At 35.2% G+C, this 16,408-nt stretch overlaps 1 protein-coding gene across 3 annotated transcripts in view; it reads left to right on the top strand.

The window, feature by feature from the left end:
• LOC138176052 (origin recognition complex subunit 5) overlaps positions 1 to 16,408 on the top strand; it is a 100,163-nt gene that overhangs the window by 30,500 nt on the left and 53,255 nt on the right. For 2 of the 3 annotated variants that reach the window (XM_069106795.1, XM_069106797.1), the window contains exons 10-12: positions 3,051 to 3,163; positions 11,428 to 11,460; positions 13,952 to 13,999. In XM_069106795.1, coding sequence (XP_068962896.1) covers positions 3,051 to 3,163; positions 11,428 to 11,460; positions 13,952 to 13,999 — 194 coding nt within the window. The remainder of the gene's footprint in view (positions 1 to 3,050; positions 3,164 to 11,427; positions 11,461 to 13,951; positions 14,000 to 16,408) is intronic. The other variant, XM_069106796.1, reaches the window with a different exon arrangement.

The following is a 16,408-nucleotide window of genomic DNA, read 5'->3' as shown; positions in this document are numbered from 1 at the left end:
ATGAATATTCATGAAGAAAACTCATGTCAGAGTTCACATTTTACATAAAGAGATGTTCATGAAAGCCATTATTGAAATGAGTCTGAACAGTCATACTTAACTTGATATTTTCCTGACAACCCTGCTATTATACCATACTCCTAGTCAACAAAATTGACTAAAATTTGATGTTGATTATTTTAGAAAATGATTCTTTATGCAACTTAAAAAGATAAGTCTTAGTAGTCTAGATGGGGCAATTTTTGGAAGTTATGTTGTTTTATTTAAACTAAAATTAATTGTTGTCAAAACACAATGGTTATGATTTAACGAACAAATAAATACATTGTCACTTTCACAGTGCCATTTTTACATGTCAGAAGCTTTACCAGATAAGGCTAAAGTTAGCATTTCAGTAGGAAATACACTGTTCTGGATTTGCTATCTTTAATTATAAATTAAATTATAAGTTGAATACACTGTTTAGGTGTTGTGTGTAGCCTGAGGCCATTTCTGCTAGTTTCCATTGACACTAAAAAGTGAAAGGTCAGTATTACCTAAAGTCTTATTTTATTATACCTGATAGTATTTTACAATTTATTTTATATTTTAAACATTTTTTTCACTTCTTTCTCATTAAAAATGCTAATGGCAATCCAGACCGTTTGGAAATAGCCATCTATGAGAGGAAAACCCCTGTGTCAATCCCCATTAATGCTAGTACCTTTTTGTATATATTTTGTATTACATAGTTGTTTCTGTGTTGTTTCCCCCATTAGACTGTGAGCTCCTAGGGAGCAGGAATTGTTTTTGCCTTTCTATTAAGTGTATGTAATTGATGCTTAATAAATACTGGTTGAATGATTGACATTCATATTTAACTTGAAGAAAAGTAGGTAATAAATGCTTGTTGACTAAATGAAAATATATTTGTAAAAATAAGTGTCAGAGCAGAGATATTTTTCTATGGTGATGGTTAAGAATACAACTTGTAAATATTCCAGTTTACCTCACTTCATCTAGCTACCCTAAAGAAAGCAAATAGTTGTCCCTAGTGAAAATAGGCAATGATGCATTTAAAATAATACTTTCTTTTTTAAAAAAATCAAATTTCTTTTAAGAATTAGATATTTTAAAATCAAGTGATCAAGAATTCAATATGAGTGGAAAAATATTGTTTTCTACATTATCATTTTCACAGTCAAGTCATAGTCTAAACAGAACACATTTCATGAGTATTTGTAAAAAATGAAAATTTTGTCAATTTTTATTCAATTTTATTCAGAAATTTACTGAGTTACAGTACTGTGGTGCAAAAAAAAAATCATAACCTCCATCTTCCCCAAATCCACAGTTTTGTGATAATAATTGGGGTCCTAACCTAACTTGACACTCTTTTTCATTTTCATATTTTTTTAAAATGAAACTTAAGATCTTAATGATTTAAAGAGGAATAATTTTTTGTTTGCTTTTTTTTTTTTGGAGCGGGGGAAGGCAAGGTAATTAGGGTAAAGTGACTTGAGGTCACATGGCTAGTAAGTGTTAAGTGTCAGAGGTCACATTTGAACTCAGGTCCTCCTGACTGACTGCAGGGCCAGTGCTCTATTCACTGCACCACCTAGCCATCCCAGAGGAGTAATATTTTTAAATGAGAAGACTTTTTTACATTGTTTTTTTCTTACATTGTTATCTTCCCAAGTAAAACATTACCTTGCCAAAAGAAAAAACCTCGAACCTAGAAGATATCACTGGCCTACGGAAGTTTTAGATGACCAAACTCCCTCTACCATTGCCTATTGTTACCTCCTTTGCTGTTTGTAGTCCTTAGAAATTTGTCTACAGCACTGAGAGTTTCAGGTGCCCAAGGTCACATGGTCCATGTGTTGTAGGAGGCTAAACTTAAACTCAGCTCTTTGTAAGTTTGAGGGCCAGCTCTTTATCTACCACACTGCCTTGGTTCCATCTCCTCCCCTCCCCTGTGGAATTCTAATTTCATTTAAAACTCCTTATTAGCTACAAAGTTGTTTATGGAAATCAATGCTACCTTCCAAGAATGTGAGTTTTGAAAGACATACTCAAGCCATAATATTAAGTTGAATTGACGAAGATAATAAAAGAGGTCTTTAAACCATGCCATCCATGCATTTTTTTTTTTTTTTTAGCAATCGGGGTTAAGTAACTTGCTCAAGGTTACACGGCCAGTTATTTCTGGGTGTAGTGCTGAGTATCTAAGCCTGGATTTGATCCGGGTCATCCCGACACTAGAGCCGGTGCTCTTACTCGCTGAGCCACCTGGCCGCCCCTAAGCAATTGGGGTTAAGTAACTTGCTCAAGGTTACACAGCCAGTTATTTCTGGGTGTAGTGCTGAGTATCTAAGCCCGGATTTGATCCAGGTCATCCCGACACTAGAGCCGGTGCTCTTACTCGCTGAGCCACCTGGCCGCCCCTAAGCAATTGGGGTTAAGTAACTTGCTCAAGGTTACACGGCCAGGTGTTTCTGGGTGGGTGCTAAGTGTCTGAGCCTGGGATTCGATCTCCAGGTCTTCTCAACACTGGAGCCAGTGCTCTTTCTCGCTGTGCTACCTGGCCGCCCCTATCCATGCATTTCAATGAAGAAATTGGGGTTCTTTAACATAGAGAAGAAAAGGCTTAGAGGGGGAATGATGGCCATTTTCAGCTATGTGAAGAGTTGTAACAGTGAAGAGAGAGTAGACATATTTTACTGGGTCTTAGATAATAGCGCTAAAACCTATGGATGCAGAGAGGTTCAACATAAGGAAAGAATTCCCAATTTATCCTAAACTGGTTTGGGCTCTTTAGAGAGGTAATAGATTCTCTATTGCTGGATACAGCTCAAACAAGAGTTGGATTACCAGTCTTTAGTAAGGTTCTTGCTCATATGTAAGTTGGGTAAATTGACTTCCAAGGACCTTCATCTCTGAGTCAGTGAATCTGACACTTGTAGTACCAAACACATGGGGTTGTGGTAAGAAAAAGGCAAAGTGCTCTGTCAATGTTTATCAATGACCTGTTTTATTATTAATAAGCTTTATAAAAATATTTTCCATAGGTCTTTCCGCACATGCTCATGTAGAACTTCCATATTACTCCAAATTTATTCTAATTGCTGCATACTTGGCTTCATACAATCCAACAAGGACAGATAAAAGATTTTTCCTAAAGGTAATTTCTACATGTTTCTGTACTTTTCTTTGGGCTGTTTTTTTTTTTTCTTAAGATTACAAGTGTGTTAATGGAATTAAATACTTTTGCAAAAACTGTAAATTCTTAAGAGAAGTAGAGTTGAATGAAGATAGAATAATAGATGTTATATATATTTTGGTCCTCTCATATCAACATTTTTGCATTGAGGTTGCAATCTGGAATTTGATGCATTATACAGAAACCAATTAAGATCTGGGAGGTAAGTAAGCAAGTAATGTATTAGATGTTTTTGTAAATGAAATCTTGATTGAAGTGTAGTACATCAGAAGCTTCTCAAATGAAGTAACTATTGTCTTGGCTTTTTTGCCTCAGTAAAATTCTTCCTTATAATATATCCTATATCTTGTGAATTATGAACCAGAACTCTTATTTTTTTTTCCTGCTAAAATAACAAACTAAAAATATCCCATTTTGAGACTCTTTTCTGTTAGAAAGGAGAATATGCATCTTTGATTTAGCATTAAAGTCATTCCTTTAACTGAAAAATATTTAGTTGGAAGCTCTGGATTTATTGTGAAGCCTAGAAAATCTATCCTCTGGGAAGGAATTAAAAATAGCTTTTTAATTTTTATAATAAAATTCAGACATGAAACTGAATTGTAAATTAAGAAAGAGAACATCTTGGGAAGGATAGTGTCAGTCAAAAGTTATATTCTTTCATAATCTCAGTAATGTTAACCAGTTTTGTCATAAGAGGATGTTAAAATTATTTTTCAATGGAATATACAGAAAGCAATGCCCTTTCTATACTAAAAGAATTTCAGAATAGTTTCATTGGCACTATCAACAAATCTGTGGTCTTGCTATCACATCTTAGCTATTGTGTATGGGCATTGTTGGGGTATGTTGTGAGTGTTAAGTAACACTAAAATTATATTGGAAAAAATTAAAAAGATTATTCCATAATATTTTTTGTATTTGAGCCCTAGGGAGTGGGCTATTAGTAGAATTTTACTAGGGTCCATGAATAAATAGGTATATAAGATAAAATTGAGTTACATAGGTTTGCTTTCTATCTCAGTATAAACTGTCACATTCAGAATTAAAACACAATTATTGCCAAATTTAACTCTTCCTTTTTCTATTTTTTTTCCTTTTTATGTAGCCTATATGTCATCCCTAGATCCAATGTTTAACTCAGGAGAATAATGGAAGGGAGATGGTGAAGGTCACCAGAAATGTTTTTTAGGCTTGTATTAGTCTGTAGGCAGAGCTTTGGAGAATATTATTTTATAAAATAAGTTATACATCATTTAGGCCTCTGGCTCCAATTTACCCTCATTACATTCATGAAAATTTAGGAAAATTAGAGTTATACCTTAAGATTCCACAGATCAGGGCAGCTAGGTAGCACAGTGGGCAAGTCACTTAACCCCAATTGCCCTGCCTTACTCCCTCCAAAAAGACAAAAAAAAAAAAGATTCCACAGATATTTAGAAAAATAAGTGGTTTTAATTGAAGTTCTACTGTACCGTGCTTGATAGAGGACCAGCCTCAGTCAAAAAGACCTTACTTCAAATCCTACCTCTGATATATACTGGCTTATTCCTGGAACTTCATTTATTCTTTCAGTGCCCCAGGCATTTCTCTAAAACAATAAATTGTAGAAAGTTTGCCTTTCTGCACTGGTAGAGGCAATTTTCTTAATGGGAATTCCTTACTCCAGTGATATCACAGATCTAGACAGAAAATGTAAAGTATAAACATTGTAGCATAGTGGTAATAACATTAGCTTGAAGTTGGAAGACTTGAGTTCCCAACCATTGTCTCCCTCTTTGACCTTGGGTAAGGCTTAACCCCTTCCCCACCCCTGACCCCCAACCATCTATTTCCTCAACTGTGAAATGAAGGAGTTGAACTGAATGACCTCTGAGATCCCCTACCAGTTCCTAATATATGAACTTGTTAATCATAAAATGAAAATTTTAAGTTTACATACATAATTCATTACTATTAATTTACTCACCATTAATCAAAGGATGAAAATGTCTTGAATTTCAGAAAATTATTCTTTGAGCATAAGTTCTTATAAAAGGGAAGTGCCTTCAGATTTTTATGGAATAACGATGCTCATCTTTTGTTCATTCATATGGGAAATTTATGAACAAAAAAAGATGGGTTCTAGTAATTATGGAATCACAGTCCAGGTTTTCCATTGCTATCTTTTTAGTGTTAGAAGGAAATTATATAGAATTTATGAGAGGACATGAACAGGAATTGTGTAAGATAGGCAAATGTAAATGAAGCACTTTGCATCATTGGACTGGACATCCAACTACACAAGATTGAAGATTCAGTTGCATGAAGTTGGTAATACTAGTTGACATTTATATAGCATTTTAAAGTTTACAAAGTGCATTACATTATCTCATTTTATTCTGACAGTTCTATGAGTTAGGGATTCTAAGCATATCATCCCCATTTTTATAGATGAGGAAATTGAGTCCCTGATATGCTAAGTAACTTGCCTTTGGTCACATAGCTAGGAAGTGCTAAGGCAGGATTTTGATCTAGATCTCTCCTAATTTGTCACTACACTAGGCTCTCTATCATAAACCTATGTACATCGTACATGAATGAATGAATGAAATAAAGTATTCTCATGGAAAATAGAGGAAATGCTTTCATTCAAAATTATCTGTATTGATGACTTTTTACTAGAGTGTTTAGTCCAGAAGGGCCAGAACTATTATCTAAACTTTGTATATCTCTTAACACAGTGCTCTAGATAGATTCTAGATACTTAATAAATGTCTATATTGTTAAGTGAATATAGGAAAGTTAGGTTTTCTCCAATTTCAATATTGTCAGCTTTCTTTTAAAAGGTTGAGAGTTATATTCTCCTTTTGCTGATCTGCTTTTATTTATTCCTTTTCCACCCTTGATCTGGGTTATAAGCTGATAGCTAGGAATTTATCGGAGCCTAGAAAGAAAGGGGCATGTCTTTGAGAGTATTTATCAATACAAACACTTGTACTTTAGATCATTGATTGCTTTGTATTGTACTTATCTTTGGTCCTCCATATTGCAATGTTTTGCAACTGAGAGACAGTAGCAGTGAATAAAATTGGCAAGAGTATTGGGTAAGTGTTGTTTGTTTGTTTTTTTTAATGTGTGAATGCCAGATACGATTTTTTGCTAAACGAGGAAGCAAAACCAGACCCCTTTGTAAATATGCAAAGGGTCATTTATACAGCGCAGCTGAACAAATATAATTAATTTTAAGCTTATGAAATCTTAAATGCTTAAATGTATTTGTGATCTCACCAATTCAGGAGTTCTCTCCATTGATACAGATCAGAATCCATTCTGTGCGGCTTTTTCCCATGTTGTCACAACATTTCACCTCAACAGGTCTACCACATGTATTTGGGGGCTTTGACATTTCCCCCCAACATTTCAAGGGTACCAGTGGATTGTTATTCTGGCTGTCTCCTTCCTTTCCTTCCTTTTTTCTTTCCTTCCCTCACCCCTTCCTCCCTCTCTTTTCCCAGTCTCCCCCTCTCTTCTCTCCTATAACCCTGGCATCAGAACAATGCACATAGCTGAATGGTCTCTCATTTACAAGTCTTGAGATTCAAATGTCATAGAATACACAGTCACACAGAGGAACTCTAAGAGATGCAAACTAGGATGTGGCAAATTCCTTAAAAAAAACACCTCTATATTAATAAAATAGAACAAAAATAATTTAATTTAAAATTGACATACTGAGAATAGACCACTATAGATCAGAGGGTTTACTACAAGCAAATGAGTAGCCCATCTTCTTTTCATAATCCTTTAATTCCTTGATATGTGTGTATAAAATATAGAGAAAAATACCTTTTTAATATTATCTCTTACTGGTGTCTAATATGCTCTGGTTGAATTGGTCTCATTATCATCCCTGATCTGTCTTACTGATTTTCATCTAAGTAACTTTGCTATGATGTTCTTTACGAATGGAATGTTACGTGTCTAGCCATGTCCAACCTCCCCTTCAGTGTTCACCTTAAGGGGGCCCTGAAGAATTTTAGAACTGAAAAAAGCTTTAGGGTTCTTTTTTAGTCTTCTCTGTTTTTTTTGGGGGGGGGCTAGAGGGGGGAAGGTAGGGTAGTTGGGGTTAAGTGACTTGCCCAAGGTCACATGGCTATCAAGTGTTAAGTGTCTGAGGCCAGATTTGAACTCAGGTCCTCCTGACTCCAGGGCTGGTCCTCTATTCACTGTGCCACCTAGCGACCCCTTGTTTAGTCTTCTTACTATAATCTTCTATAGTATTTATTGCCTTGTTATTTATTGTTAGCTGGTTGTTGTTTTTTTCATATGTTTAAAGACTTTTCCAATTAGATTCTGTATATTAAACTCTTTCAAGCCAGAGAATGTGCCAGATTTCTTTAGTATCCTCCTTGATATTCAGTACATTGTAGGCCTTGAATATTTTCTGAATTGTTTTAAATTTAACTGAAAACTGTTTTCACTGATTTTATAGAAATATTCCTTGTATGCTGGATTTTGAAGCATCAATCTTGAGTGTAGTGATAAAATTTGTTAACTTAATATTTTTATTATTATAGCAAATAATAGTACTAACTTAGAGTTTGGCTAATTTCCAGTATTTTTATAAAAATGTAGTATATTTGTTGCAGTGCTATTTGGCTTCCAAATTTAGCTGTTTATACCTTTAAAATAGCAGCCTATTACTTGAATGTATCTTTTTGGTGTTCCAGTTTGCAGAAGAGCAATTAATAGACATAATTTTGTTCTGTAAAGTTCCTTTTGTCTAGTCATAATATCAGTTACAATATAATAGTCACTATTTGTAATAGAAATAATTGTCACTATTTGTAAATGCTATTAGATATATTATTTAACTTTTTAAAGGAAAGATTACTTGAATAGGCAGTAAAATTACAAGTAGTAGATATTCAGGATAGCATCCATGCACTAATAATAATTTGATTATTGTAATCTTTATAACAGTGTAATTGCAAGTAATACACAGTCTACTTCCCTTGTTATCCATACGCTAAAATAATTTGATTATTGTCACATTTATGATGAATGACCTTAATATAATCACTGATATCCTTGGTTTCTAATTTTACTTCATGAAATCAGTTCAGAACATTGTTGGTTTAATTCTTTTAAATCAACTTATTCAACTAAGAGATTTGTGAAAATAATTTTAGGAATGACATCATTCACATTTCAACTTCACATCTGATTCAAGTTTTTAGTGAACTTCAGAATAATAACCTGACTAGGGTTTGTTGAAGTGGTTACTGATGTAAATAGGTTTTGTTGAATTAGCTCTGTTGTATACCTCCTATGACTTCCTGGCTAGCCTTTTTTGTATTCGAGCTTTTGTTTAGAAATGCATATTCATTCATATTGTAGTTACATTTTCAAAATTGCTTTAAAAGCATAAATCAGTAAGCCATTTTTTTAGAGATGAGGGGAAGTGCTTAACCTGCAAAGCCACATTAGGATTACTTTTTTAGGGGTGTTGTGTGAACTTAAAAAGAGCTACTGCTTCATCAAGGTTGGATACTTTCTCTTCTGATGGAAATCACAAACTATTCATGCCTTAATTGAAGATCTACATGAGCTGTTGCAACCAAAAATTAAGCCATAAACAGACCTGTTGGTAATGAACTCTTCCAAATTAGATTGGGTGTTGAATGACAAATGGTTACATATCTATTTTTTAGACATTTCTAGTTCGGTTTCTTTAGCAGTAGGCTGGACACTGGTAATTTTTTGGTCAATATATGAAGTTTACAAAAGTACAAACTCCTTGCTATTGGTGAATCTCCTTCAACTACTGAAGTGGTATATCTCAGTAGTGGGAAAAAAGGAAGCAGAAGATGCTAGGGATCTCATAATTTCTAAACCATTTATGAACTTTAACTTAACATTTGGCACTCTAAATGTGAGATATTTGTCCAGTGACCAGCACATAAAGATAGTACTGATTGAATGGAATCATTTAAGTCTTAACATTCTCACTGTAAAGGAAACTATACTATAGAAGTGCTAGCTAAATAGAGATGTGAGTAGGCTGCAATCCCTTGCAAAGAAGTTAAAAATGAGAACTTGAATTAAGGATGTCATTAACTAATTAATTGTATGAGCAAAAAGGAAGATGGGTTGGTCATGTTGAAAAAATAATAGGTAACCATTGGACAGCCTGTGTGTTTTTCTGGAATCCTTATGCTGTCAAATGGTGAGAAAGTTGTCAGCACCCTGGATCGATTTCTTGTGTTGAGTTTATAGGAGAATGTAGACAAGAATAGCAGAAATTAAGCAGGCATGGATTGGTTGTCATTTGCTTCATTGGAAGAAAAAATATATAACAATGAGATCGCTAGTTCCTTTGAGCACTGGCATTCTGACTTTGTAGGATCTTTCAGTGCCTTCATCTTGTTGGATTTGAGTAGGATTTTAGTAGGGGTTGTTAATGCTCAGTGGGGAAAAAAATAGGGTTTTCACATTGAGATGATGGAATAAGAGATTTAAAAAGGAATTGGGCTCTTTGAATCCCTGTGGAAAGCAATAGAAATACCAGTGAGGAAAAATAGTATTTAAAAACTGCATAAATGAAAATTAGCTAAAATAGGTAAAGAACGAAACAAAATACTGATAATAAAAAAAACTCTCCAAAAGAGCAACGAAATAACTAAAGTACCTGGAGCTCACAGATAGAAAAACAGCATAAGCCTTCTGGAGAGATATACTCAGATGGATGTGATACCTTAAATTAATGAATTAAATTAATGTAAATTAAATAATAATTGAGTCTGGTAAAAATCACAAGACCAATAAAAAACTTATCAGAAGCAAACCATTTAAATAAACTATGATTTAAAAAAAAGATAAATATTTTTAAAATAATCATATTACTAATATAGAAATAAGTCAACAGGACAGGATATATAGGATTCTGCAACCTGGGTTCCTGCCCTGAATAACCTCGATGGGAAAGAACAGGCTTCAATTGGATTTCAGCCTCCTTTCTCTCAGGCTGCATGCATCTGTCCACTCCCGCAGCCCTAATCAGCATCTGACACTGCTTGCAGAATGTAGTTGGTGTAGGTGATGGCTCAGTTACTACACTCGCAGAGTCCCTCTCCTAGAGCCATATCTGCACAAACCTGAGTATGCTTGAATTTGTCTCACCATTGGTAAGGGGATTGGGAAGTATTAAGACTTCTCTACTCTTAATTTATTTTTTTTTTAAATTACCTACTTTTGTCTTCTGTGAATTTAGTTGTAATCATTCTACATCTGGCACATATGTGTCAGTTGTGAAGGACCTGGGTTAATGAATCTTATCTCTCAATGTCAGTAGTCTAAAAGAACCTTACAGCCCAGCTTCAGTAATTCTACTTGCCAGCAAGGCAGAGGTGCCAAAAGATAAGTGGAAGGAGTTTTTAAAGAGGCAAAAAATACAACTATTAAACTAAAACCATCAGAGACATAAAGAATTAAAAACTCATTAAAAATCCAGAACTCAGAAAGCTGAATCAGCAGAAATCTTGAAAGCAGAAAGAAGAATGAGTAGGATCTCAGAGAGAATACAAAGGAAGAAAAATGAGCCCTTATGCCAGATGGAAAATAGACTCCTAAAGATGCCCAAGAGAGCATGGAAGAACAAGAAACTCAAAAATAGTTGAAAAGATAAAGCTTATTAAAATAAGGAATGAAGAAAGTCAGAAATTGTAACTCTGAAAGCAAAATTAAACACCTTAGAAAACAAATTGAATCCATGTTGGAAAATCTGCAGTGATTAACAAAAACACTAAAATGGAAGAAAATTTAGAAGAAGAAAAGGAAAAAGCAAGAATGTTAAAAGAACACATGAATTCTATAGAGGTCAAAGTAAATGACTTTGATGATAGTATGTGCATGACCAGTTAAAAAACTTGAATGTCATAATGCAGGAAAGAAAATATAAGAATACTTTTGAGAGCTTCTGAATACATGCAGTAAAGGATTTATTGAAATGGTCCATGTATGTCAGTGGTGGGGAGAAAAAAAACAACACTGCTTCAAATTCCCAAGATGCCTAATGGTTAAATTAGTAATTTCAATGGCATTATATGTTGCATGCAAGTAGAAGAAGATCTTCAAATATGAAGAAAATGTCTTTTGAATAATATAAGCTTGTTTTATTATTCTAAAGCAAATATATATTTTACCATTCCCCAGTATTTTTACTCCTTCATTTCTTTGTTTAGGCTGTGGTACAGAAGTCAAAATCTTCTTCACAGGTACAATCTTCTTAACCAGTTATTCCCTTAATTTCTTTTTTTCTAAAGCTCTCATTTTCAACAAACAGCAGAAATTGAAAAATACATGACTATCTCCCTCTACCCCTACCAAGTTCTTGAGGTTTTTGTGCATGTAGTTTTAGGAATACAACTCCCTTCCACTGGGGCAGTGACTTTAGGTCTGAATCCTATTCGTAGCCCTGATCAGAGGCTGTGGATCAAAGATCTAAGAAGCTGTGGGTGAAGCTGCCAGAAAACTTAGTCTCAGTTTTGGACAATGTTTCATGCTCAGCCTATTTCCCATCTAAGTGGTTCAGTTGACTGGTTCCAATAGTAAAATTGGGAGGAAGGAGAGAGATTGGGAATACCCTGGAGGACAGGGTACTAAAGAAATTAAGAAATACCTGTGGAATGGAAGAGCGGATCTCTGGGCATCAGCCTACGGTGGAAGACAACAATGCAGTCAAGAGACTGGCAGTGATCACTACACTGAGTTGGTATTTAAGTGCTATTTTTATAGAATCCTTTAAGGATATTCCCCCTGACCGTCTGGGTGCAGGGTAGGTGAAGGGCTTACTCAATGTTCTTGGACCATCTTGACAGTGATTATCCTGTGCCAAGAAACAGGGTAGGAGATGGTGACTTATCAGAATACATAGCCAGGGAGACCTAATTGTAGGGGTTCAACTAGCCCACTAAATTTCCATAGCAAATTAAAACTTCGTTACAAGTCAAAATTATAAAATGGAGTCTTAAGAAACACCAAGGATCACACAGCAATGCATATTTCCACTGCAACCCAAGATTTCATCATCATTATCAAAGCTTGACAGGTTATTTTTAGCAGTGTCACCTCCCCACCCTCAGTAGGCTCATAGATCCAGACTTAGAAGAGACATTAGAAGCTATCTTAGTTCAACTCATTTTTTCACATGGTAGAACTGAGGCTAACAGAAATGTTCCTATATGAGTCACCGGGAGAGGCAGAGGTTGTCAGATTTGATCATTTGTTGAAATGTAGAGGGCATTCTTGGTCATTAATAGATTGGACCAAATGACTTTTGACATTCTTTTCACTCTGAATGCCTATGGTTTAGGAATATTTAACTTCTTGGTGGATGTTGTTATCTGAGAAATGAATTAAGGTAGGGGAAAAGCCATTTAACATACACAGTAATTCAAGTTGGACAACTACTGACAAAATATTTCTAAGTAAGAGTTCATTGGTCTGCTTCAAGAACTAGATGAGATTAATTTGCAAGTAGCAGCATCCATCTAAATTTTCATAGAAACATTGCTTAAAGTAAAGATATTTCTTTTAAGGTTAACAAGGCTCCCCTGCACTATTACTTCGAGAATTCTTTGTTCATAGATAACATAAAAACAAATTTCTGCCTTTTTCAAGTTCTAATTGAAATATCTTCAATTCACATCAAGAATTAAATTCACAAATCAGGTCAACAAATATTTAATAAATGTTTATTGACTGACTGACACACAGTTGGAAAAGGCTTTTCACCAAAAGGCTGATCACAAAGTGATGAAATATTATGGTCATAGCAGCTCATGAAATTCTACCAAGGTGTATAAGGGTTGTGCTCTTGCATCAAAGGAGATAATACCAACACTGACCAAATCACAGATCTTCTGATGTATTGAATTATAGGAATAAAAATAAACACATAAAAGTGCAAGAGGATACTGTGGATGATACAAATAACACAACTTACTTAACAGAGTTTAAAGCAATGAAACTTCATTCTTTTCAAGTTGATCTCTTTTGCAATCAGCCGAGTTGTATGTTTCCTTTTAATCATCTTTCTAGCTGCAGTGTACATTATTTCCCCCCTCACACCCTGAGATCCATCCAAACTGGCCTTCTCTTTATTTCATTACCTTCTTGTGACCTATCGCTACCTTTGCAGCAGTTTTCTACTATGTCAGCAATTCACTGCTGCCTTAGCTCTACTTTCTAGAATGCCTCTCTTCCTTCAAGGCTCAGCTCAAATACCACCTTCCATGTAAGACCTTTCCTCTTCACTTTAACTGCTAGTGTCCTTCCTCCAGGGTTGTGGGAATAAATGTTTACCTGACTGAAAAAAAAAAAGCCTGCTCAGGGGTATTTTTGAGTTTAATTTGCATTACTAAAATTTTCTCATCACTTAAGTCTAAGCAATTAACAAAACACTAAATCAAGCTGTGATTTGGGTCATTTGCTGATTTCTGAGGTGTAAATGTTCACACTGAAAATTTAGCGGTTAGATGGTTGGAGGTGTCTCTAGCACATCCCTGTTTTCCCCTCAAATTACCTTATATTTAACAATTTTATCTTTATATTCTGTGCATGCATATATATATATATAATAGATATATTACATTCTTTGTAGTTGTGTCCTCCATGCCTAGTACATGATAGGTACTTAAATGTTTGTTGGTTGATTGATTGTTGAACCTTTTTCAGTTTGTTTTTCTTTTTTTAATTCATTTTCAGCATCATGGGAAAATGAAGAAAGCTAGTTTTATGAAAAAGCATGAAAAGGTATTTCCGTTTTCATTATTTTCATAAGAAAAATCTTGCTGTGTATATTTCTTCCTAGGAGATGGAGATATCATTAATAGCTAAGATTTATGTGTTTCACTGAAGTGATGGGCCTAGAAAGTTTTCTAAAACCTTATTCTAGTGCCTCCTTTTCGGATGTAAGTGATTGTGAGTTTTTAAAGGCTTTACCAGAAGAGTTCTGATTCTGTCAGGTGCTTCCAAGCTGGAAATACTTTGTTTATGGTCTCATACAGATTGTAAATCTCTCATATCAGGACCATTCTAGTTAAGTACAGGGAGATTCTTCACCAGATAGTTGTCTATGTAAAACGTTTTTTGGCCACAGTAGTTTAAATTGTGGAAGGTTTGAATCTTGTTAGGTGGTAGCCCAAGAGCTTGTACCCTCTTCTCTTCTTGTTCTCCTGGATTGTCCCACAACATCACAGAATGTAAATTACTCTTGTACCTCAAATGGAGGGGTTGGTAGTAAAAAGTGCAACTACTTTCCATTTATAGCACATATAACTGGTGTATCAGGTATCAGGTATAAAGAGAAACAAAAGATATTAATATATTCATTTTAGCATTAAAAGTTTGGCTTTCTACATAAAATCAAATCACGCTTCTTAGTGTACAAAACCTTTTAAATCCAAATTTAAAGGAATAGAAAAATGATAATAATATTCAGGAAATCTAAAAATAAAAATGTGGAATTGAAAAGTATAACTATGACAGAAATTCTTCACAGTATGGTTATTTGTCCTACAGATTTCTCTTTGTTCCCTCAGAATATATAACTGTCAACAAAATGTAAATATTTTGAATGTCTTTTTTGCTAGCTTCAAAGCACCCTAATGCCTCCAGATACAGAGACAAAGTCATTGGCTCTTGAGTTGTGAGTTACAGGTTCATTCCCCCATCTGCAATATCAGCTCATTGTAAGCTTTAAGTCTGATGTACTATCACATTTTGTGGATAACCTGAGCTCAGGAAATTCACAGTCTAATGGGGGAGAAAACATACAAACAACCATGTAGATATATGACATAAATAGAATAAATTAGAGGCAATCAACAGAGAAAAGACACTGGAAGTAAGGGGGATCAAGACAAGCTTCTTGTAGAAGGTGGCATTTTAGCTGGGATTTCAAGGAAACCAAATAAGCCTGGAGGTGGAGATGAGAAAGAACATTCCAGACTGAGGGGAAGGCCAATGACAGTGTCTGTGGGGGGGAAATGGAGGGTCTGGTGGGAGGATCAGTGAGGAGGCCACTATTGCAAGAGAGCAAAATGTATGGGTAGAAAGGGGTGTAACTTACAAGAAGACTGGAAAAGTAAGGAGAGGGTCCAAGTTCCGAAGGACTGAATGCTTAACAGGATTTTCTATTGGATCCTGGAGGTGATAGGGAGCCACGGGTGTTTATTAAGTATGGGAGTGGAGAGTGACATGGTTAGACCTCTGCTTTAGGAACATCATTTTGTCAGCTGAGTGGAGGGTAAACTGGAGAAGGGAGAGACCTATGGCAGGGAAACCAACTAACAGGTTATTGCAATAGGCCAGGCATAGTTATTGAGGGCCCACATCAGGATAGTGGTAGCAAAAAAGGTTAGAAGGGGCCATATTTCAGAGATGTTGCAAAGGTAAAATCAGCAGGCCTTGGCAACAGAGTGGATATGGAGAGTGAGGAGTTAAAGATGACACCCAGATTATATGTGGGAAATTGGGAAGATGGTGATACCTTCAACTGGAATAGGGAAGTTAGGAAGACAGAAGGGTTTTTGGGGAAAAATGATGAGTTTATTTCGGGATTGGTTAAATTTAAGATGTCTGAGAGGCAATTGGAGATAAAAGACAATGTCAGCAGAGAGGTTAAGACTAAGTAAGTATAATTGGGAATCATCAGTATAGAGATGATAATTGAATCTATGGCTGCTAATGAAGGTCATAAGATGAATACTCAAAGCCTTTTCAGGTTACTAGAATCAGAGCTTATATCCTGGTACAGAGCTTTCACAAAAATCAGATTACCTCTATGCCATAATGAAGCCTTTATCAAAAATAACTTTAAAGAACTGGGAAGCTAGGTGGTACAGTAGATAAAGTGCTGGTCCTGAAGTCAGGAAGATTTATCTTCCTGAGTTCAATTGAGGCCTCAGACACTAGTTTTGTGATCCTGGACAAGTTACTTAACCCTGTTTGCCTTACGTTTCCTCATACATAAAATGAACTAGAGAAGGAAATGGCAAACTACTCCAATGTCTTTGCCAAGAAAAGATCATTTAAGTCCAGTTGACTCATTTTTCAAATTGAGGAAGCAGATCTGGAGAAGGGAAATGCCTTTCCCCGTAGTAAGTTTGAGGGAGGATTTAAATACAGGTCCTCCTACTCCAAATCTTTCCACTGTAATGA

This window comes from Petaurus breviceps, unplaced genomic scaffold (assembly GCF_028583685.1).
Source record: "Petaurus breviceps papuanus isolate PSGF00001 unplaced genomic scaffold, PetGlider_PUasm1.0 80, whole genome shotgun sequence".
In the NCBI taxonomy this organism is placed as follows: domain Eukaryota; kingdom Metazoa; phylum Chordata; class Mammalia; order Diprotodontia; family Petauridae; genus Petaurus; species Petaurus breviceps.
Note: the sequence above shows the minus strand (reverse complement) of the source record. Positions and strands in the feature narration are given on the sequence as shown.